This window comes from Mustela nigripes, chromosome 2 (assembly GCF_022355385.1).
Source record: "Mustela nigripes isolate SB6536 chromosome 2, MUSNIG.SB6536, whole genome shotgun sequence".
NCBI lineage: Eukaryota > Metazoa > Chordata > Mammalia > Carnivora > Mustelidae > Mustela > Mustela nigripes.
The window spans coordinates 400,712-422,299 of NC_081558.1; the positions used below are offsets into that span (position 1 = coordinate 400,712).

Here is a 21,588-nt window from a genome sequence, read left to right on the forward strand (position 1 = left end):
AAAAAAAAAAAAAAAAAAAAAAAAAAAAAAAAAAAAAAAAAGACCATCTCTGAGTCACCAGGACACAGACCCCTGCTTGCCCCTGGGGCCGAGACCTAGACCATGCACCCAGCGGCCGGCAGGCGGCGCTCACCTGGCGCAAGCCTTGCGCTCCTCCGTGGGGAAGGCTCCAAGGTGCAGCCGGCGCAGGTGGTCGACCTTGGGCTGGCCCGGAGCCCTGGAGGACGAGAGAGCACGTGAGCGGCTCGGCAGACCCGCGTGACATGCGGGCCCTTCGCTGCGGACAAGGGTGTGGCGGAAGGTGTGGGACTGCCCGTGGGAGGATCCTGGGGGCTGGTTGGGGCTACCCGGGTATTAAGTAAGTCTGAATGTTTCTAAAACACAGAACTTAAAACCTCTTTGTGATCAATCCTCTCTTTTCTTCAAGTTTATCTTGAAACCCAAACACATGGGGCAGTCCCACCCCGTGAGACAGGCAGGAAGACACCAGGCAGGAAGACACCGGAGCTCACAGGGCACGTCACCCGGAGGGGCCGTGCAGGCCTGTCTTCCTTTGGCTTATCTGTTTTCGGAAATTTCCACCCAAGGTAACAGACCGCGTGGGGAACTCACGCGAGTCTCTCGGTCACCTGAGCGTCTACCGGGAGCCCTTGCACGACCCTGGGTCGACGCAACTTTCCTGCCTGAAGGGCGGGGACAGAGGCCGCCCTGCAGTGCTGCTGGGCCCTGAAGGCTGACCCCCACACGTTCCAACAGCAGTGGCGTGTGGCGGGGTCTGGAAGGGGCCCCTTGGCCCTGAGGACACCCTGCCGGAGGCTGCAGTCTGTCCCCCCCGGGCTACGCTGCAGCGCCTGCACTAGGCTCCTCCACCGCGGGCCACAAGCCCCAGGCCATGCAGCACAGGGTCCAACTCTGCAGGGCCTGGAGCCCGAGTCAAGGGCAGTGACGTGACGATTCATGCAGTGGGCGGGGGGTGGGGGCGCGCAGCAGAGCGGAGGCACAGTGGTGTCCCCCAGATGACAGAGTGCAGGGTGGAGAAGGGGGCAGGGGTATCCCGGGGGCCAGCGTCCAGGTTGAGGCCAGAGGGCAGTGGCCAGCCCGGCGCAGGCAGGGGCCACAGGGCAGGGTGGGCACGCACCGGATCAGGCCGTCCAGCGGCAGGGCGCCAGCGGTGGTGGGCAGTGGGGGGGCCTTGCCGAAGTGCAGGCGCAGAGGCTGCTTGGGCTGCAGGCGGCTGACCAGGCCGTCGCTGACGGGCAGCCAGTCCAGGCTGGGGATGAGCAGCTGGCTGGGCAGCAGACAACACTCGTCCACCAGCGCCTCGTCCGGCTCACTCGTAGGGCCCTCATCGCGGCCTGTGGGGAGGGGACCGAGGGGACGTACTGCCCACCAGGGAGGCACGGGCCCCAGGACCGACCGGCACCGGGCTGCCTTCCCAGTGGCAGGGGGCTGGGAACGAGGGGACACCACCTGGAGACGAGCCGGCCGGGACAAGCACACGGCTGCCGCTCTGAGAGCACCTGTGCTGGGCGCTGGGGCCCGAGCCGGTGTGACCCGGGGGGTGGGGGGCGACCGGGCCCGGACCTGAACCATGGCTGGGGGCCTGAGAGCCGAGGGCCGGGGACTCACAGCAGATCCAGAGCTTGGTGAGCAGACGGAAGAGCAGGGACATGCTGTCCTGGGTGTCCGAGGTGGCCGTGTACACGGGCAGGCAGCTGGGCTTCAGCAGTCCCCAGATGCGGATGACCACCATGAGCTCGCGCAGCAGGCCCAGAGAGGGGCCGTCCCGCAGGAAGCTGTGGCCTGGCCGCAGTGGGGAGCCCTGCAGGGAGAGGCCCTCGGCTGGACACCTTGGTGCGCGGGGAGATGGGCCAGGGCAGACCCGGGCCAACAGGCCACTGGGCCCCCGGCATTGGGAGCGCATACTCAGCCAGCGCACGGTGCCGGGAGGAGGCAAAGTGGTCACCCTGGCAGCCCGTGTGGGGAAGGGGAAAAAGGGACTTCACACCGCTCCCGGGGCGGGGGGATGACGGCCTTAAACCTGGGCCAAGACACGCACTTGGCCACCCTCGTGAACTGAGGTCAGAGCGGGTGTGGCGCAGACCCGTCGGCACAAGCCCCCAGGGAGAGTGGGTGCACACAGCTTAATGCCCGAGGTCCTGTGCAGGGTGCGTCTGGGGGGTGGGCCGGGGAGAGGACGGGTCAGGGCACCTCTGCAGAGAGGGACAGTGGGGACGCAAGGGGGCCGCTGCAGAGGGTGAGGGGGGATGGGGCAGAGCAGAGGGGACGGGGCCGCCCCGGACGGCGCACCTGGTTGGGCAGGCTGGCCAGCAGGTAGAGCACGAAGTCCCCCACCCACTGCAGGAGCTGCTGCAGCGCCTGGAGCGTGTTCATGTCCAGGACGAACTCCTCTGTCTTGAGGTTGATCATGACCTTGTCGATGTCTGGGGCGGGGAGTCAGGCACACCCGGGCAGTCAGGCCCACCGTGGCCTGGCGGTGCCTGCAGCACACACAGACACGGCCCGCCTAGCTCTGCACCCTGTGGCACCGTGGAGAGCCGCGCCCCAGGCCTCCACCTCGAAGAAGAGGACCCTGGATCAGCGTGGCTGTCGGGAGGGCCCGGCTGAGGCTCCCCTGTGGCTAGCATCAGTCTCCAGCTCTGCCGCGAGCCCCGAGGGCCGGCCTGCATCCACGCCTTTGGGTGACCGCCCCCACCCTGTGCCTGGGTGGTCCACACCCCCTCCCCTCAGGTGGGGCTTAGGACGACCCCGTGAAGGGGCTCGGGGCGGGACCCACCGGCGTCGGTGATCTTGCTGCAGACCTCGGTCAGCCGGTCACCAGGACTCTTGTCGGGAGTGTTAAGGAAGTGCGGGCGCAGGAGGGACTTGAGCGTGGAGCTCACGGCCACCAGGAAGAGCTTGGCGTGGTAGTCACACACACGGGCCACCGTGCAGGGGGACAGCTTGCACAGTGAGGCCTTCATGGCCAGGATCCGGGTGGATAGGACCTGGGTGGGGGCAGGGGGGTGGGAGCAGCTGGCAGGAAGGGACACTCCCACCCCCTCCCCCAGGGCCCCGGGAAGCGGCTTCTGCCAGAGCAGGGTAGAGGGGCAGCCGCGGGGCAGGCCCATCACCTCGGGCCCCCAGCGCCGACTTCAGGAGGAGCGGGGCTGGGGGGCGGGGCTTCGGGCTCCCAGGGGCGGGGCTTCGGGCTCCCAGGGGGCGGGGCTTCGGGCTCCCAGGGGGCGGGGCCGCGGCAGCGCTACCTGCTGCAGGGCGGCGTTCTGGCGGGTGTACTCCTCGTGCAGCTTCTCCACCAGGCTCTGCACCATGGCGGGCTGCACGTGCAGCAGCGTGTCCCACCAGTCGTAGCCCGTCACCATGCAGTACTCCAGCAGGAACAGCAGGTGCCGCAGGGCCAGGCTCACGTCCAGCGTGTGGCCCATGGACGGCGAGATGCGCAGCATGCTCAGCTGGGGGGAGCCGCCGGTGAGGGCCGAGCCCCGCGGCGCCCTCGGGCAGGGAGGGCGCAAGGCAGGGGACCTGGGCCCTGCCCCGCACCTAGTGACCCCAGGCCCCCCACGCCCCTCCACAGGCCTCGCAAATCCACTCTCCAGCCGCGGGGGGTGGGGTGGGGGTGTTCTCCCGAAGCAGAACCCCTGCAGCGAGGAGAGGCCCGCTGGTTGGCCTGCCCACGGACACGCCGAGGCTGGGGCCACAGGGAACTGGCTTCAGGCAGGAGGCATGAGGAAAAGCGGCTCTCAGAAGCTGATCTGTCCAGGGTCTGCACGGCCTGGGGTGGAGGGCAAGCGTGCACAGCGCACCCGTCGTCCAGACGGAGGCCCCCAGGAGCAAGGATTAGTGAGGATTAGTGAGCTCCTGCGTCCTGGCAGTGGAGAACCACCGTCCTCACGGCCCCTGCTGGCAGGGGACCTACTCTGTGCCCCAGGCCACAGTGCAGCTTTCTCTGAGACCTCTGGGCCGGAGGAGCCCCACCCCACTGGTGAGGAACCTCCTGCCGCTGGAGCAGCAGGGACCGCAGTCCCGGGGCCCGCCCCTCACACCCCACGCCAGGTGACAGCTTCACAGCTCACCTTCCCATGGTTGTCGATGCCGACCAAGGCCAGCGAAGTCCAGGAGAGCTGCATGGCCTTGAAGTGGACAGCAGGGCCGCTGGCCCGCGGACGCTTGATGGCCGGCTCATCGGCAGAGCGCGGGGTGGCCGAGCTGTAGAAGACGGCCATGCTCTGCAGTGACAGCCGGTGCACGATGTGGACGCTGCCGTCGTGAAAGGCCAGGGCCAACCCTGTGTGTGGGAGCGCGGGCGGCTGAGCCGGGCGGAGGGCCGGGGACACTCGCAGGCAGTCGGGGCCGGCAGGGCCTGCCTGGGGGAGGGGGCGGTACCGAGGCCGGGGTAGAACTGGGTGTCGCTGGCCACCTTCAGGTCGGTGTTGGTGAGCGAGATCGGCAGCTTCGGCAGCGCCACGGCGGACACGCGGTCCAGGTCGTTGGTGGCCGACAGGATCCGCCATTTCAGGATCATGGGCTGTTTGTCGCCAACTGCAAATGGGGGCAGGGGGTGGGCAGGAAAGCAAACCAGGATGAGACGCGCAGCAGGCCAGACCCCTGCAGGGGCCCCCCACCCCCCGCCCCTGGCCCCACACATGGGGTCCCGGTCCAGAGTGACCACTCAGAGCGCTCCACGGCCCAGCCAGCTGCACGGTTCACGACGGACCGGGGACAGCAGCTGAACCAACCTGCTCCTGCCCTGGACTCCACGGGACGGCAAGGACGGGGCTGGCGGGAGTGAGGCCGCCGTCCCCGGCAGGACCCAACGCAGCAGAAGACAGACCACAACCCAGACCCCGCCACTGCACGCCCCCTCAAGACCTGGCCAGCCTGCGTGGGGTTTTCTTGTGACGTTAAGGGTCCCGGGGGGACCCCAGCTCTACCCGCCTCATGAGGCTTGAGCTGGACGGTCACAGTGCCACAGATCGGCGCCCCTCGCACCCACACCCCTGGTGGTGAAAGCCCCGACGGCGGGCAGGCGGCTTCCGTGCATCTGGCCTGGCTGCCGGTATTCGGGAAACAGGACGTAAGCAGAGACTCATGAGTGCGCACTGGGACACGCCGGGGCCAGCCTGCAGGGACATGCGTGCCACAGGGGCAGACCAGGGGCCCAGCCGACAGCAGCCCGAGCCATCTGGAGGGTGAGAGCAGACACACCACTGGGGCGGAGCAGCAGAGGTGGCCCTCCCAGCAGAGCGCAGAGCTGTGCGTTGAGCTACTGAGTTCGGGGCTGGTATGTCACATGGCGACAGCTGTCACAGCTTCTTCCTGCCACCTCTCTACCTTGAGAACTCCACCCTGAATGGTTTGTCGCCACTTAAAAACCTGCCATGGGCCCAGGGAGGGAGTCCTAGCAAGCACTGTCCCCCAGGGAAACTGAGGCCCAGAGAGCACTGGGACTGCCTAAGGCCACGGAGGGCAATACAGCACCTAACAGGGACAGCAGAGGGGGAAGAGCAACCGTAGCGGCGTCCAGGCAGCTCACCGAACCACCTGCACCTGGATCGGGCACAAATGCTAGGTCATGGCTACGGCCAGGCTGGCCCTGGGGCTGGTCACCGTCTGCACAGGGCAGGGGGCCACACACACCTGCAGCTCTGCCCACCACCAACAAGCTCCCCAAGTTCACGGGGTCTGGGGACAGGGCAGCTGGGACAGTCTTCGCGGTAAGCGCTCTGCCCCATGGTGTGCAGCTTATGTAACCGCCCGGTGAGGGCAGGAGCCGTGGGGCCCCCGACACAGCTTCATCAGCGGTTCCGTGCAGTACCCCCTGCACAGCCAGCCACTCTGGGCTCCATTAGCACTCATCAGCAGAGAGCCCAGCTGGCATCTACTGGAAATATCTCTGTGTGTGGGCCCCGGGGGGCGGGGGGCATCCAGGGGCTTTCCTGACTTCTCTGTGGCTTCAAGCGGCGCCAGCATGTCCCAGGGTCCCTGGTGGGGGGTGAGGGGGGGCGCTGCCATCTGGAGCCACTGGAGTTCCATGTGGCTGCAGGGACGGGGGGGGGGGAGCCAGTAGGTATGTTCCGAGCGGACTTGGTCACCCCCTCTGGGCCCCAGTCTCCTCACCACATACCAGACGTTTTGGAGGAGTCTGTGGTTTTTAGGATTAAGTGCCTTCTGTGGCCCAGGGGGCTGCAGGTACCCCTACTCCTGCTGCAGTGCCCATTTGTGCCTCCCCTTACTCAGCCACTCTAGCTCCTGGCCTCTGCCCCAGGACCTTTGCACTGCTGTTCCCTCAAGCAGGCACATGCTTGCTGCAGAAAGCATCAGACGTGAGGCAGTCAGGCCACCCGCCTGTGGGCTGACGGGCAGACCTCTGGTCTGAGCCCCAGCACAGGAGGCTCTCCAGGACAGGAATAAAGCGGCCGCAGAGCAGGCAGGAAGAGAGCAGCACGGGCCGACATGCAGCCGTTCAGAACAGCTCTCACATGTTGTGCTGGGAGCCCAGTGCCCCTGGGCGTGGGAAGACTCACCCACAGGTGAGATCTGCTGGAAAACATTGTTCACCGGGAGCCCCTCCTTCCGCAGGGACCAGCACTCCACGATGCTGCTCGTCTGGCTGGACGCACACAGGAGCACCTGAGGACAGCAGCAGCCGGTAAAGAGGTGCAGCCGCAATGGCAGACATGACCCTGGCGGCAAGCAGGGTACAGCCACAGAAACTATCAGAGCTTCATGAAGTTGGGGGCCTTACTGACATGTGCTTATACTGGAGCCCTGGGTGACCACTGACCAACGGCCACAAAGATGTCCCCGAAGAGGACCCCATCCCAAGTTCCGGGACCCGTAGGCTTTGGGGCCTGGTGTCCTCACCAGGTTCTCGAGAGAGAGAAGGAGAGGGCAGATGGGGGTCCCAGAGACAGGAGGACCCCGTGCTACTGGCGGGGAGGATGAAGTGGGGGCCACAGGCCAGGGAAGGGCAGGAGCCGGGTCTCCCTGGCGCCCCGGGGGGACCAGCCCTACCCACGCCGGGGTTTCAGCCTTGTGAGGTCCACATCGGACGTCGGACCCCGGACCCCAGCGCTGGAGACGGGAAGCGTGTGGAGCTCTGCTGCCGCAGCCAGAGGGGGTCACCCCCCAGGCAGGGCCTCACCTGCTCGGACATGTCGCGGGCCAGGAACTTGAGGTGGGTGATGGCGGGGAACTTGTCCTTGCGGTTGAGGTCGGTGGTGCAGCGCATGAAGAGCGAGGGCAAGATCTCGGTGTCGATGCGGCACTTCTCGCTGACCACGCTCACGCACACCTTGTAGAACTGCACGGGGGAGGCGCTGCTGCCATCCGCAGTGGCCACCACGATGTTGCCACCACCAGTGAAGGCAATGTCAGCCAGGGCCACACGGCCACGCAGCCGGCACAGACTCTCCGTGGAAGTCAGCACCTGCCCGCTGGGCTTGAGCAGAGACACGGTGACCAGGCCACTGACCGTCACTGCGATCCAGCCCTCCATAGGCTTGCCGCCGAACAGCGTGAGTGACGGTGAGAATTTGACGCGGGAGAACTTCTCCCCGAAGCTGGAGGCACCTGACTACGGAGGGGAGAAGGGAGCATGGGGTCTGTTTACTGCCAATCCCTACCCCAGCTAAGGGCCCTGACCAGCTTTCAGGGCTCTGCCCTCTGTGACCTGACAACCCTGCTCTGGGGGCCCAGAAAGAGGAATTCTAGGATATTACTGAACTAAACAGTGTGGTGGTGGTGGGGGAGGGCATCTGGGTGGCTCAGTTGTTAAACACCTGCCTTCAGCTCGGGTCAGGATCCCAGGGTCCGGGGATCGAGCCCCACATCGGGCTCACCACTCAGCAGAGAGCCTGCTTCTCCCTCTCTCACTCCCCCTACTTGTGTTCCCTCTCTCGTTGTGTCTCTATCAAATAAACAAATAAAACCATTAAAAAAAAAAAAAAAAAAAGAAGAAAAGAAAAAAACCCAGTGGGTTGGATTTTGAGAACCAACATCAATGATCGAAGATTCCCTAAGCGTACCAACCACGGGAGGTTCACTGAGAACAGCAGTCATCAGCTAAATGAGTGGTTTACTAAGAACAGCAGCTTTCAGTTAAATGGAAGGTTGACTGAGGACAGTGGCCATCAGTTAAATGGGTAACTCACTTAAGCACGAATTGGGCCCGGGACTAGAGAAACCAAAGGATGCTGGTCGTGGGAGAGGAGGAGCCACATCAAGAGGAGCAGGTAGATAAGCAGGGTGAATGATCTCACCTACTGCACCTGCTTGCTCAGGTAGGACACCCACCTTTTCCACGTGCAGGGCAAGCTTCACACCATTGTGCAGCCAGGACAGGGCCACAATGGGGTCTCCTTCCACCAGGCTGCCCACATGGCTCTCCCAGCTGTTGGCCAGGTGGTCCGCCATGCTCCAGCACTTGATCTGCCCATCGGCATCGGCTGACAGGAGCCGGGAGCCTGTTGGGGGTGGGGGCAGCAAACCTGCGTTACCAACCTTCATGGTCACCAACCTTCACGGTGGGCTGGGACAACGGCCGCTAGAACGCCAGGGCCTGGGAGGAGCAGGCCAGGTGGCAGTGGAGCAGGGAGGGGCACAAGGCGTGCTCCTGACAAGGGTGCCCCCGGGGAGTGTGAACAGCAGTGGCCACAAAGCCGCAGGGTGAGGCTTCCAGTCTCTGCCGTGGACTCTGGGGACGTCACCAGGAAACAGAGCCCGATACTCTGATACTCTGAGATTTACGATCAAGGATGAGCACCACTGTCTCCCTCAGCCATTCCGGACCACCCGCCCCTGGCCCGTCCTCACCTGACTGGTCCCACTCAAGACAGGTGATGGCCTCGCTGTGCTCCGAGCTGACGGAGTGCACGTCCCAGGGGTGCTCTGTATCCAGGATATGGATCATGCGGGTGAGGTCTGCAGAGGACAGCGCACGCTCAGCACAGCAGCCCTAACACGCTGAAGCTTCTGCTGACCCCAGGAGGCCTCAGGGAGGAAACCAGGGAACATCCCCCCCACGGGGACGACAGGGGGCTGCTCTGCTGCTAACCATGTAGACGGCCCCAGTGCTAGCGCGGAACAGGCTTTTGTGTTCCTGGGTTCCCTCTGGAGACCAAGCAGGCTGGTGACCACAAGCGTGGTCACATTTTTTCAAAAAGACACAGAAAACAGGACTGGAAGAAGACGACCTCCAAACCCTAATGGTGGGCATCGCCCCGTGGCTTTTCTTCCTTAAGCTAAATTTCTCTGCTTTTCTAATTTTCTCTAACAGGCACACAGTCTTTAACAAGAGACAAAAAACAAGTCCCAACAAAGTGACTTTGAGGCTTCCAAAAGCAAGATAATGACATATAATCTCTGGAAAACTGGGCATCAAGTCTCCAAGCCCTAGGAGACCACACGCCCCTGCTCCGCTCCATCCCAAAGGGGTGATTCCAGGGTCTTTCCCCCACTCCGGCTCAGCACCAGATGCAGAAGCGCAATGCATCTGTCCTGCGCACACCTGCGAGGCTCCGGTCCTCACCAACCCCGGTGACAGCGGAGAAAAGCCTGAGAGGGCCCCCATGGGGGAGGAGCAGCTCCGAGGCAGGCCTGGAGACCCAGAGGCCCCCCAGTAGGACACCGGGGATTGGGGGGGGGCTGGGCTGGAGGGCAAGGAGACACACCTTGGTCGTCATTTCGAAGGTCAGTGGTGAAGGCAATGAGGTTACGGCAGGACCAGGCACAGGCCAGGGGCACTGACGGGCAGTGGGTACTCTTGGGCCATCTCTCCCACTCGCAGACGTAAGCCAGATCCATTGTGCTCACAGGCCACAGCTCACACACTGAGGACGGTCAGCAGCTCCTGAGGGAGACTGACAGGGACACTCACTGAGGGCCCGCAGGACGCCAAGCTCCACGCTGCATGCTGGCTTACCCCCAGTAAGGAAAGGAGCCCAACCCCTGCCCTAGAGTCTCGCGTGCCATGTTAAGGGCAGCTGCATTTTAAACACGGAGAGAGGGCACCTGCGGTTTGTCAGTTACACGTGCCTCCAGCTGGCATCCTATCTCAGGGTCCTGGGATGAGCCCGAGTCGGCTCCCTGCTCAGTGGGGAGCCTGCTTCTCCCTCACCCTGTCTCTGCCCCCTGACTCGTGATTTCTCTCTCGAATAAATAACATCTTTGGAGCGCCTGGGTGGTTCAGTGGATTGAGCTTCTGCGTTCAGCTCAGTCCCTGTCCCAGGGTCCTGGGATGAGCCCCATGTCCGGCTCCCACTCGGTGGGCAGCCTGCTTCCCCCTCTTTCTCTGCCTGCCTCTGGGCCTACTTGTGATCTTGCCGTCAGATAAGTAAATAAATAAATCTTATTTAAAAAAATAAAATCTTTTATTTTTTTATTTCTTTTTTCTTTAAAGATTTTATTGTTTGACAGAGAGACACACAGCGAGAAAGGGAACACATGCAGGGGGAGCGGGCGGGGGGCGGGGAGGAGCAGGCTTCCCGCTGAGCCCCACGCAGGGCGCAGGCCCAGGACCCCGGGATCACCACCGGGATCACCACCGGAGCAGAAGGCAGACGATGAACGACTGAGCCACCCAGGCGCCCCCAATAAAATCTTTAAAAAAATAAAATAAACATGGAGGCACAGGCAGCCCTAATCAAGAAAACAGCATCCCAGTGTAGCGGTGAGGGAGCCAGACTCGCACATGCCTGGGGGAAGGTCACGGCAGGCGGAGGAACACCTGCACCAGGACCCGCAGGGTGCGCGGCCCCTCGGGTGTCGGAGGAGCGGCCAAGAGGCCCCTCGGGCTGGAGCAGATACGCGAAGGGATAAAGGGGGCAAGGTGGGGGCAGGAGGTGATGCGGCCAGTCCCACGCGGCACTGGCGGGTCTCACCCCAGTGGACGGGGCCCCCAGCGGGCCTCGGGCTACCCACACTCGCACAGGGCCTCTCTGGCGGTCCGGCGCGCACAGCCAGGGACCGGGTGGAGCCACGAAGAGGTCGGGGGCAATGCGCGTCGGGGCCCGTGGGCAGACGCGCGAGCCGCGAGGACACCGCCTCCGGGGAAGCGGAGGCGGGATTGGAAGGCGGACGGCGGTCCCGGGGGCGAAGCCTCCCCACGGCCCTCCGCGCGCCAGCGGCGAGCACGGGCTCCTGTCCTCTCCTTCGCGGGAGGCCCCGAGGCCACCCACCCGGTTTTCTCAGTCGCCACCCCTGGGTCCCGGCGGGGACACCCAAGCCCCGCCCACAAGCCCCCGCGAGTCTCAAGTCTCGCCCCCAAAGCCTCCGTCCCCTACGATCTCCGCTTCCCAGGTTGCCCCTAGAGCCCGCACCCGGCCTAAGCCCTCCGGCCCCGTCCCAGAGCCCCAGCGCCTCGCCGCCGCCGGACCCGCGCCCTCCCGGAGCCCCGCCCAACCCCCGTGACCCTCGGCCCCCGCGCCCGCCCCGGCTCTCCGTGCCCCGCCCTCAGTCCGCCCCGGGCTCCGCGCCAGTCTCCGCACCCACCCCGGACCCCGCCCGCGCCCCGGCCGCGTGCCCAGAGCCCTCGCCGCCCCCCGAGGCCCGCCCCCTGCCGCCGCGGGCTCCGCCCCGGGCCCACCGGGCCCGCCTTCTCCGGGCTGCGTTTCCCCCGGCCGCGGGCGCCGGCCGGAGGCGAGCCGACCCCGCCGGCCCCGCAGCCCCGCGCTCACCGGGCCGGCCCAGACTCCAAGCCGGCGGGCAGCCGCTGCCGAGCGCACTCGCCCTAGCTCCCCGGCTCCGGCGCCGCCATCTTCCCCGGGACCAGCGAGTTGCCCGCGCAGCGCGGCCGCTTCCCAGGGACTTCTGGGAAGGCAGTGACTCCGCCCCGCTTCCGGTACATTTGCATAGGCCTTTTGGTAGCGTCCCAGCAGCCACCAGGGCTGTATTTGGTGGAACAGCGGACGCCTTTTCAACTCTAGTGAAGGCTCTTTTTCATTATTCTCTATGTTCTGCGATAAACGAAAGAAAATAGGTGGCCGACCCTTTCTTTAGAAAATCCACCCTCTCTGTAAAGTCATCCATCCTGCGCACTATAAATAGCTCCCGGGCGGAGCCTGCTGCCGTGCTCGCTTCGGCAGCACATATACTAAAATTGGAACGATACAGAGAAGATTAGCATGGCCCCTGCGCAAGGATGACACGCAAATTCGTGAAGCGTTCCATATTTTGTTCTGTGCGGGGACGCGCGCTTTCGGCGTCTGTGCGGGACCTTCTACAGCAATCCGGACCGGACCGCGGCCCCGGAGGGGGAAAAGCCCCGGGCGAGCCCCCACGGGCCGCCCGGCGGGGGAGCCGGCCCTCGCGCCCCCGCCGGCCTCAGTGGCTGGAGACGAGCGTCGCCGCGCAATGTCCGGTCACCGACCGGGGAGGCCAGGGGCTGCCATGTGGCCGTCAAGAGCCAAGGAAACCAGCGACCCCGAGGGGCAAAAGGACCCTCCTCTGGAGCGTCCGGCCCGGCCGCAGGTGGAGTTTGGACTTGCAGCTTCCACGACCATAAATTCCTGCGGTTTTAAGCCACAGCTGGGGTCCTTCGTTCGGGCCACCCCAGGAGGCTCCTCCCAGTGACCTTTGGACCCTCTTGGACCCTGGACGGCTGGGAAGTGGCAGAGCTGGGGTTCGAACCTGGGCACCTGGGAACGGGCCAAGCCAGGGCAGCAGAGCCAATGGACCCAGAGCTCCCAGGAGCATCTCCCCACACACCCGCCTCCCACGGGGGGGGGGGCACTCCGTGTGAGCCTTCATCCCGAGGCCTGCAGCCCTCCGTGACCAGGACCTAAGCACGTCCTGAGCACCTGCTGGAGGAAAGGAAAACCCACAGCTGGTGACCAGAGCACCAGAAATTTATTGAATTTCTCCACTTTTCCCAAAGCACAACAAGCCACACACACGGGAGGGGTGAGCCCCAGCTCTGCTCCTGTGGGACATGCCGGGGTGACCAGTGTAAGGACACCCCAAGGCAACAGGCCAGAGCCGGGTCGGGGAGGGAGCAAGGGGACACGGCAATGGGGCAGTCCGAGGGCAGAGGCTTCTGGCTGGAAGTCCCAATTCCCCAGTATGAAGGGAGGAGGTGTGCAGACCAGAGAGGGCCCCAAGAGCCACCAAAAGCCACCAGGGGAGAACACACATTCAAACGGTGGTAGGACCAGCCTCTAAGATGTAGCTTCTGTCCAGGGCTGCAGGGCACACGCACACACGCACACACACGCACACACGCACACACGCACACACGACAGAATGCTCCTGGAAAAGGGGGCAGAGCCCTAGGGACCCCCCCCCCCACCAACCAAGCAAAAAACTCGGTGGGGGGTTAAAGCAGGGACTAGAACAAAGCCCCCCATTTATCAGTTGGGGCAAGTGTTTGGTTTTTCTTCCCAAAAGGGAAATTTAAAAATGTACAACAAATCATGCCGAATTCATTAAAAGTGATAAAAACCCAGCCTCTCACAGCCCGCGTGGGCTTCAAAAGGGGCTGGAAAAGCAGAAGGAAGGAACACGGAGGTGACCAGGCCGGGTCTCCTGGCTGCAAAACAGAGCCGGAGGGGCAAGGCCAGGCCAGTCCGGCGGGGCCCCAGCCCCCAGCGCTTAAGGGGACAGGTGGACAGGGAAGGGGCCAGAGTGAGAGAGGGGCCGCCAGAGCAAGAGCGCGTCCGCCAGTGCTCGGCGCGGGGAGGCGGGGAGGGGGGAAGCGGGGCGGGGCGGGGCTGCCATCAGCTCCGCTGCTCCAGGTACGCGGACAGGAGCAGCCCCGGGGGCAGGAAGTCCAGGTGCCGATTGCTGACTTTCATCTGCCTCTTGCCTTCCAGGTCCGCACCTGTGAGGGGGCCAGGGCGGCAGCAGTGACCGGACTATGCAAGTCCCGGGTCCCCAGGTCGCCATCTCCACCCCTCCTGGCTCCTCCGGCGTCCAGCGCTGCGTGGCCCCGCGCCACCAACCTCCCTCCCTCCCCTCCCCTCCCCTCACTCCCACACCTGAACTAGCCCCGCGCCCCCCTAGCTCGGCCCCGCTTTCAGGCCTTTGCGGGTCGGCTCAGGGCCCCTCCTCCTCTGTGTTCGGCCCCGCTCCGCTCCCGCAGAGAAGCACCGGGCCCCGCCCCTGGGTCCTGGCTCTGCGGGAACAAAGTTCGGAGTCCACTGGAGGGAGCCGGTAGGAGGAAGCGGCGGCCTGGAGTTGCCCTGGAAACCGGCTCCTCAGCAACTCGGGCAGGTCGCCACGATGAAGAGCCCGGACCCCATGGGGCACCCAGACACAGCAAGGGCCTGTGAGGACCCTCCCTGGGGGACTGCGTCCCTAGGACACCCGCATTATAAAAGAGAGGACACGGGCCCCAGGAGGGGGCACTTGCCAATGTCACATGCATGTCACAGCGGAGGGACTAGAGCTAAACAGAGCTCCACCTCTGTCTTGGGGGCCCCTGCACAGGCCAGGCTCCCAGGGAGCATCGGTGCCCCCAGCATCGCCCAGCACAGGGCCAGGCACACGGGGGGCCTCTGATGCCTGAACACGCTGTGCCACCGCCCTCCCTTGGCTCATGGCGCCCTCCTCCCCGAGAAGCCTCCTCCTGAGGGACGAACCCCTGCGTGACTCCGGCCTCGGTTTCCCTGGGCCGCACAAGCTGATGGGGCCCGGCAGGCCAGCAGGACTTACTGGCTGAGATGAGGTCCATGTACTGGCAGACGGCGTGAAGCAGGAGCCTCTCGAAACTGGAGGGAAACAGACGGTAAGTGGCCGTGGGCCAGGGCCAGACCCCTGCGGACGACACGGTGCTCACTCCCACCCAGTCACCTGCTGTCCAGCATGGCCGTGTACACGGCCTGGGGAGACACCGAGAAAAACCTCAGCAGCCGCTCCTCCCAGGTCTCCAGCGTTCCCTGCGGGAGAAACGGGCCTGGGGTTAGGCCAACCGCGGGACTGTGGACAAGCTGTCCAGGCCCCATGCCCAGGGTAGCCTCTGGAGCCCGGAGGCCTCGGTTCAAATGTGGCCTTTGAGCTGTTCCAGGAGGCTACGGAACCCTTCCCAAAGACAGCAGGACTGAGATATGGCCAAACTGTCGGCCTCCTGGGCCTTCTGCCTGGTGGACTCCTACGCATCCCGCAGCGCACACCTTCACTGTCCCTGCCCCCCACCCTCGGGGAAAACCCTTCCCCAGCCCCGGTTCCTGCACGCTGACCACACTGGTCTGGTCTGTCCCCTGCCTCGTCTCCACCAACACCACCCGCACTGGGGAGGCCTCCCATCACACCGCCGCCGATTAGGAAGGGGAGGAGGAAAATCTATCAAAAAAGACCAAGCAGGTGGAGAAAGACGCAGCCTGGCCTGGTATTCACCATGGGGATGCGGCTCCGCTTGAGGACGGCTCTCAGACGCCGGCTGATGCGCTGGAAGCAGTCGCGGGGTGTGTAGGCCGGGTCCTCTGCAAGATGTCCTTGCGTGGAGAGCAAGCCTCGGGCCTGCCCACAAGCCAGGCTCCTCCCCATGCGTTCCCCGGAGCACCGCCCCCACTTCAGGCCCCTCCCCGTTCATCTCCTAGGTACCGCCCCCTCGCCAGGCTCCTCCCACCCGCCCCAGGTACCGCCCCCTCGCCAGCCCCCCCCCCCCCCCCCAGGTACCGCCCCCTCGCCAGGCTCCTCCCACCCACCCCAGGTACCGCCCCCTCGCCAGGCTCCCCCCCAGCCCGTCCCCAGGGCTCCTCTCCACCCATCCCTGGCCCGCCCACAACAGGATCAGCCAGTTCCCCACTTCGCTCCCCTGGTTGACCCAACCTCCCGTCTAGGCCCACACCTCTCCTTCGGTCCTCCCCACGGCCTGGCCCCCTCCTCCGCGTCTTGCTCTTGCCCTCATCCTCCAGGTAGCGGAGAACCCTTTCCTGCTCCTCTCCAGAGCGGTTCATGAAGTCATTCCAGACCTAGAAGAGAGGCAGGCAGGAACCAGGCTCATGAGCCCCAGGTTCTCCGTTTAGCCAATGACCACAGGGGGCCCCCAAGTGTATGGACATACTCCTCTAGACCCATCTGCCCACCGGGCTGGCCAAGAGTTTATGGGGTACCCGCAGACCTGCCTGTCTGGGGCGGGGGATTGCCGTGGACCCGCTAAGCCTCCCATGGACTCATTCATTCCCAGTGATGGGCAGAGGACTCAGGAGTGCTGGAAAGTTCTGGGGTGGGTAGGAGTTCTGGCTTGGTGTGGGGGCCCCGAGGGAAGCAGAGCCGGTGTTCATCAGGGGACCGAGGGGGCTGGGCGCCATGGGTGCTCCTGAGGGAGGGACCGGCCCAGGCCCGGTGCGGTGTGGAAGCGGGAACAGGAGCAGGGGAGGCAGGAGGAAGGCGCGGGCGCCGCACCTCCACGTAGGTCTCATTGCTGCAGGCCTCGGCGAAGATCCCGGGTGCTGCCGGGGGTGCCAGGTCCCCGTCGTCCAGACCGGCTGGGCCCCCGTCTGTCTCCAGCAGGGTTAGGAGGTACTGGGCTAGACGGAAGCAGATGACCTTTGGGCTGGGGGGTGGCATTTGGACCCCCCAAATGTCTCCACGGAAACCCCTGGCCTCTGCATTCAGGGCCTTTACCCTCCGCGCACACCGTCTCCCCGCCTCCACACTCCAGCTGTCTTTCGCAGAAGGCACAGAAACCCCCCAGCCTCCACCTCCAGAACGCCTGCTTCTCCCTGGCTTGCTGAACCCAAGCCCCCATGCCCAGAGCGCCTCACAGCCCTGCCCCAGCACTGCCCGGCTCAGGGCCGGCCTGGGGCAAAAGCAGCAGATGAGAGCATCATACGGACCATTCTCGTGGGAGCCCCAGGAAGCCCCAGGAGGTGCGCCCAGCCCTGCTCACTGTTCTCCAGCCGCTGGAGGCTCTTCCGCCCCTTGGCCTTGGGCACGAGGTCGGAGTTCCGCACAGCCTGGTTGATGAAATGCTGTTTCCGCTTGGAGGCCGACAGCCTCTTCGCCTGGGGGCCAGCTAGCGTGGGCAGACAGCGCGGAAGGGGCCTGTGGGCCGGGGTGGGGGTGGGGAGGCAGGCCTCAGGGCCAACCCCGGCCAGGACCGCCAGGCAGAAGCCCATCGGCCCCTGGACCAGGACATCCCCTGCTTGGTTTCCCTCAGCAATGGACAACCCCAGACCCCCCAAATTCCATTGTGCTTCACGGTCTCATCACCCAGGAGGTCTGATCAGTAAGCAGGGGGCCAGAGAAGAGAAGACCCGCGCCCGTATCCACAGGGTGGGTGGGTGACCAAGAAAAGCTCCTCCCGCCTCCCCCAGGCTTCCACCCTTAACTGCAAGCCGGTGGGCCCCAGCGCCTGCGGGACTGGACCACCACCCGCCCCCACGAGGATCTCAGGAGACATGACAGCACGGAGCATCTCCCGGGCAGCAGCCGGTAAACCAGGCAACAGCCTCCAGCAGCTCAAGGTGAGGCCTGAGCCCATTGTGCAAGCCCCTGCTGTCCACCCCCCCCATGTGCCCAGAGGCAGGCCGGAGGGCCCCCCCCCAACTAATCTGCCCTCCTCCAAGCAAATGCATTAATGTGGGGATGGATTATCGGCTTGGCTGGGCCTCCCACTGGGACAGGAGGGCCACCTGCAGACACTGGGGCACTGGGGGGTGGGGCCCGTGCAGAGCACTGGAAGGAGATGTCCTGGCAAGGAGTTCCTGGCCTTCCTGTCCCCCCCCCCCCCGCAGCCCCCAGACCAGGGGCCAAGGGCATGTGGCCTCCACGCCATCCCCCCCCACCCCGTGCACACTCCCCCAGACTCGGACTGGCTCACTCGCTCGCCCCCTTTGGCTCTGTCAAAATTTCTCCAGAGCCCCTTGGCCGCTATATGACGCGTCCCTTCGCGTTTCTGATCACCAGCTCTGCTTCAAAGCTAACCGCCCCCCTCGCCCACGACGCGGCAATCCCCGTGTAGACATTCACGGCCATGCCCCGCACGCGGGGTGAGGTCTCAAAGGAAAAAAAAACCATGACTCCAAGACCAAGTGGAACCCAGAATCCAAAGTACCCCCACATTTTCCTAGTAGCCAAGGTTCCCCGGACACAAACTAAACGCAGAAGTTCGGCCTCTCCCCTCTGAGCCACGCGAGAACCTCTCCTCTCGGAGGAGAATCCTCATAGGATTAGGGAGGAAGCCAGTGCTCCTCAGGGCCTACACAGACCTAAAGTGTCCCCAGCATTAAGGATCTATCTGTTCGGTGCAGAATGGCCATGACCTCAGCAGAATGGCTGAGACCCATGCCACGGACGCCCCAGCAGAGCAGGTGAGCTGCCAAGGCTCAGTGGGTAAGAGCTCCCCCCAAATCCACGCCATTGCCTCACGAACAAACTCACACCTGAACCAGCACCCCGTCAGCAGGGGCATGCAGGCAGAGGCACAGCTGGGCCCTGGCATGTCAGTCCCGAGTTCGAATCCCAGCTAGGATGCTCCACTGTGGAACCTGGAACCCCAGCTCACCCCCGGGCCACGTGAAGAGAAAAATGGCTTCTGTGGGTGCCCTTGGGTCTGAAAGGGGATACTCAGAGCCAAGAGGGCCAGGATAGACACCCTTCCCGCCTGACTCCGCAGCGCCTCCTTGGTTTCCTCCTGTTATGGGGAGCTCACCCCCATCACACAGTTGATCACAGCATCATCCCTGGATGGAACATTCCTTCTTACCAGCACTACCATGCCACGAGGGCGGTGATGCCGCGCTGACCCCCAGTATACAGAACTGCAGCTGAGGCACAGATCATGTCACAGATCCCACTGTGGCAGAGACGCCAACAAAGACAGGCCAAGGTAAACCAAGTCAGCACCGAGCCAATGACTGTGAGGCTGGCCCCCCCGGAGGGCTATGCCCTGAGGCCTGAGCACCCCCACCGCCAGCCTCAGCTCACCCCCAACCTCCTCAGGGCTCCCGTGCTGTGTCTGTACCTTGGCAGCTGGAAAGAGCCCAGAGCGGCAGCCTGCTGCGGCCGATAAGAGTCCGCATCCGGGGGGGGGGGGGGGGGGGGGGGGGGAGGCTTATCAGGGATGTCAGAGCAGGGCTGAGCCCTGGGGACATGAGTCTCTGAGGAATAGGGCAGGCACCTGTTTACTAACACCTCACCTGCCATGCCAGACCCTTATGAACAGGAGTGTCCCCAGCACCTGCCAAGGGCCAGGTCAGCTATTTCCCAGACTACAGATGGGGAAACTGGGGACGCAGACAGAGCACCCTAGCCTTCCTGGCCCCAACAGGACTCAGGAAATGGCTGCATCGTGAAAGCTGCTTGTGCCCCACGAAGGTGGACAGGTCCAGGTAGAAACAGCGACCAAATCAGGTTGAGCACCTTTTCTCTTGGGCTAAAATATACTTTTCTCTGGCACTCTTCCCCTCCCCCAGGAAGAGGCAAGAGAGGAACCTATTTCCCGAAGCAGGAAACTGAGGGGGCGGGCTCAGAGCGCAGAGGTGACTCAGGCTGGGGTGGGGCCACCTGGGGCCTCCAGCAGTGACCGCACCCCCCCCAGGGGACACACAGAGGTGAAGGAGCATTGGGGACATCCGTGGGGACCCACTGGCAGGTTAATACCCACTTGGATGGGTAAGGCCCCTTAAAAGAAGGAAAATACCCACATCTGTAGAGCCCACATGGCTTCTGGGTGAAGGCCCAGGGGGAGATACCAAAGGAGTAATAATAAATGTATAATGAGACAAATTACACAGTGAGATGTTTCAGATAATAATTAAAGAATGGCCGCTCCCTCCTCCTGGGCACAGGGTCCTAGACCTCCCCCCTCCCCCTCCCAGCCATTCTGAGAACAGGCCGCCACCCCACCTCGGTTTACAGATGGAGAAACTGAGGCATGTACTGCCCAGGCGGCCGGGCCAGCCCGCGGGGGGGGGGGGGAGGCAGCAGCCTCCTTGCCCCCCACAAACCGGGACCACAGGGTGGGTGGCTGTTTTCTGCGGGAACATCCCGGTTAAGCAGGACTCCAGCACAGCCGTCCTCGGGTCTGCACCCAGAGTGGGCGGCTCCGCCCCCCGGGTTCGGGGCACCCCACGCGTCGCATCTGTCAAGTACGCGGACGCGAACAAAGGGCCTTGTCTGCTCGGGAGGTGGGGGGCCGAGAGACCCCCCAGGCAAGCACGGGCTGGCGGGGTTGGGGGGGCTCCCTAGCCAGCCCGGGGGCAGGAACAGCGGCCCGTGCATAAACACCCCTGACAGCAAAGCGGCTTCCGGGGTGCCTCGCGCAGGGGCACCCCTCACCTGAGCCGGGGGCGAGGCGCAGGAGACCCCCCCCAACGCGAGTCAGCGCCCGGGCACCGGGCCGGGGGCGCATCTTTGGGCCCCGGAGGCACATAAACGCACAGACCGGGGGTGCCCCCCCTGCCCAGACACCCGGACGCGCCGCGACTGGGCTCTCCCGGGTGGCAACAAAGCCCCCCACCCCCACCCCACGGCGCTCGGGGGTCTCCGCCAGGAGAAGGGGCGGGGCGGCCTGGGGCTGCAGCCGGACAGCAGGGGAGAGGGGAGCAGAGCGGGTGCAGGAGTCCCCGGAGGCCTGGCCGCCCGCCCTGCCGCGCTCACAGCGTCCGCCGCCCGCCCGGGGCGCTTCCCACCGCCGCCGCCGCCTCCTCCGAGCCGCCCTCCGGGTTCTCCAGGGCGACCATGGCTCGGCCGCTGTGGTCGCCGCCGCCCGGCAGGGCCTTCTCGGCCCGAGCAGGAAGTGACGGGCGCCCAGAGGCGGGCCGGGGCGGAGCCTGGAGGCTGGACGCGCCGGGCGGGGGCCGAGGCCACGAAGCCGGCGGATCCCGGGCTGCGGGCGGCGGGCACCCAGCCCCGGGGGTCAAGCGGGACAGCCGGGGCGGAGAACGGGGACCGCAGCCAAGCCTCCAGGTTGCGGGTGTGGGAAAGGGGCACAGCCAGCCGCGAGGAACAGACGGGGAAACTGAGGGGGGAGGGAGCGTGATCCCCGCCCCTGAAGCCGGTGGGCTGGGAATCTGAGGCTTGGGCAGCCAGGAGAGAGGGGGGACATCCATTTCAGAGGCAGGGGACCGATGAAGGGACCCAAGCCCCAGCTCCCCTACCCCCCAGCACCAACTCGGCTTTTCCTCCCACCAGCCCCTTCCCGCCTGTGTTCCAGGGCAGCCCCGGAGCCTGGGCTGGGTGCTTCAGTTTACTCGTGCCTAAAAATAGGATATCAGCTTCCACCCCCCTTCACCTTTAAGGATTTCTTCATTTAAGGAATGCCCCCTGTGGGCACGGCCCAGTAATGGGCTCTGGGGATGCAGCAGTGACCAAGGCAGACCCCTTCCCCACCGAGCGGGGTAGGAAAGAAGAGTTCTCTGAGAGAGGGACTGGTCAGCTGCAAAGTGGGAAGGGCATGTCAGGCAAAAAGAACAGCCAGTGCAAAGGTCCTGGGGCATCCTGAGTAACCAGAGCAGGGTGATGAGTGAGCGCACAGGGGATGGGGGTAGACGGCAGAGGGTGGATCCCTGAGCCTGGAGGTCCTGGGAGGGGAGGTCTGGGTTTTGTTCAGAGGCAACGGGGAGTGAGGGGATGGGGTAGAGAATTAAAGCTGCTGTGGAATCTAGAGCCCCTTCCATCTACAAG

The 21,588-nt window shown here is 64.6% G+C and overlaps 2 protein-coding genes and 1 non-coding gene across 5 annotated transcripts in view; 1 reads left to right on the forward strand and 2 right to left on the reverse strand.

The window, feature by feature from the left end:
- The window catches only part of MED16 (mediator complex subunit 16), a 13,310-nt gene extending 1,481 nt beyond the window's left edge, over positions 1-11,829 (reverse strand). The window contains exons 1-14 of one of the 2 annotated variants that reach the window (XM_059388433.1): positions 11,697-11,829; positions 9,693-9,871; positions 8,836-8,943; positions 8,317-8,486; positions 7,166-7,597; positions 6,546-6,651; positions 4,405-4,560; positions 4,095-4,306; positions 3,267-3,473; positions 2,798-3,008; positions 2,311-2,444; positions 1,630-1,822; positions 1,139-1,355; positions 134-217 (exon numbers count right to left, since the gene is read on the reverse strand). In XM_059388433.1, the coding sequence (XP_059244416.1) occupies positions 134-217; positions 1,139-1,355; positions 1,630-1,822; positions 2,311-2,444; positions 2,798-3,008; positions 3,267-3,473; positions 4,095-4,306; positions 4,405-4,560; positions 6,546-6,651; positions 7,166-7,597; positions 8,317-8,486; positions 8,836-8,943; positions 9,693-9,825 (2,363 nt within the window). In that variant the 5' untranslated portion in view covers positions 9,826-9,871; positions 11,697-11,829. Of the gene's footprint in view, positions 1-133; positions 218-1,138; positions 1,356-1,629; positions 1,823-2,310; positions 2,445-2,797; positions 3,009-3,266; positions 3,474-4,094; positions 4,307-4,404; positions 4,561-6,545; positions 6,652-7,165; positions 7,598-8,316; positions 8,487-8,835; positions 8,944-9,692; positions 9,882-11,696 lie in introns of both variants that reach the window. The other variant, XM_059388434.1, reaches the window with a different exon arrangement.
- Positions 11,830-12,088: 259 nt separating this feature from the next.
- LOC132012644 (U6 spliceosomal RNA) lies at positions 12,089-12,195 on the forward strand. Its single transcript, XR_009402649.1, has one exon. It is a non-coding gene; the product is annotated as a U6 spliceosomal RNA (small nuclear RNA).
- A 653-nt stretch (positions 12,196-12,848) lies between these two features.
- On the reverse strand, positions 12,849-20,689 carry R3HDM4 (R3H domain containing 4). Of its 2 annotated transcripts, none has more exons than XM_059388435.1 (8): positions 20,563-20,689; positions 16,850-17,004; positions 16,363-16,487; positions 15,806-15,929; positions 15,352-15,437; positions 14,809-14,894; positions 14,671-14,726; positions 12,849-13,837 (listed from the first exon to the last, which is right to left on the reverse strand). In XM_059388435.1, exons 1-8 carry the CDS (start codon positions 20,643-20,645, stop codon positions 13,734-13,736), a joined length of 819 nt encoding a protein of 272 aa, XP_059244418.1. In that variant the 5' UTR covers positions 20,646-20,689; the 3' UTR covers positions 12,849-13,733. The 2 variants fall into 2 exon arrangements, with proteins under 2 accessions (XP_059244418.1, XP_059244419.1); XM_059388436.1 differs by lacking the exon at positions 20,563-20,689 and adding an exon at positions 18,345-18,931.
- Positions 20,690-21,588: the final 899 nt, after the last annotated feature.

Coding starts and splice junctions, on each gene's coding strand:
- R3HDM4 (XM_059388435.1), bottom strand. CDS start 20,645: ATGGTCGCCCTGGAGAACCCGGAGGGCGGCTCGGAGGAGGCGGCGGCG. Junction 15,930..16,362: donor GCAATGAGACCTACGTGGAG/GTGCGGCGCCCG, acceptor CCTCTCTTCTAG/GTCTGGAATGACTTCATGAA. Junction 13,838..14,670: donor CATGGACCTCATCTCAGCCA/GTAAGTCCTGCT, acceptor GCCCCCTCACAG/GTGCGGACCTGGAAGGCAAG.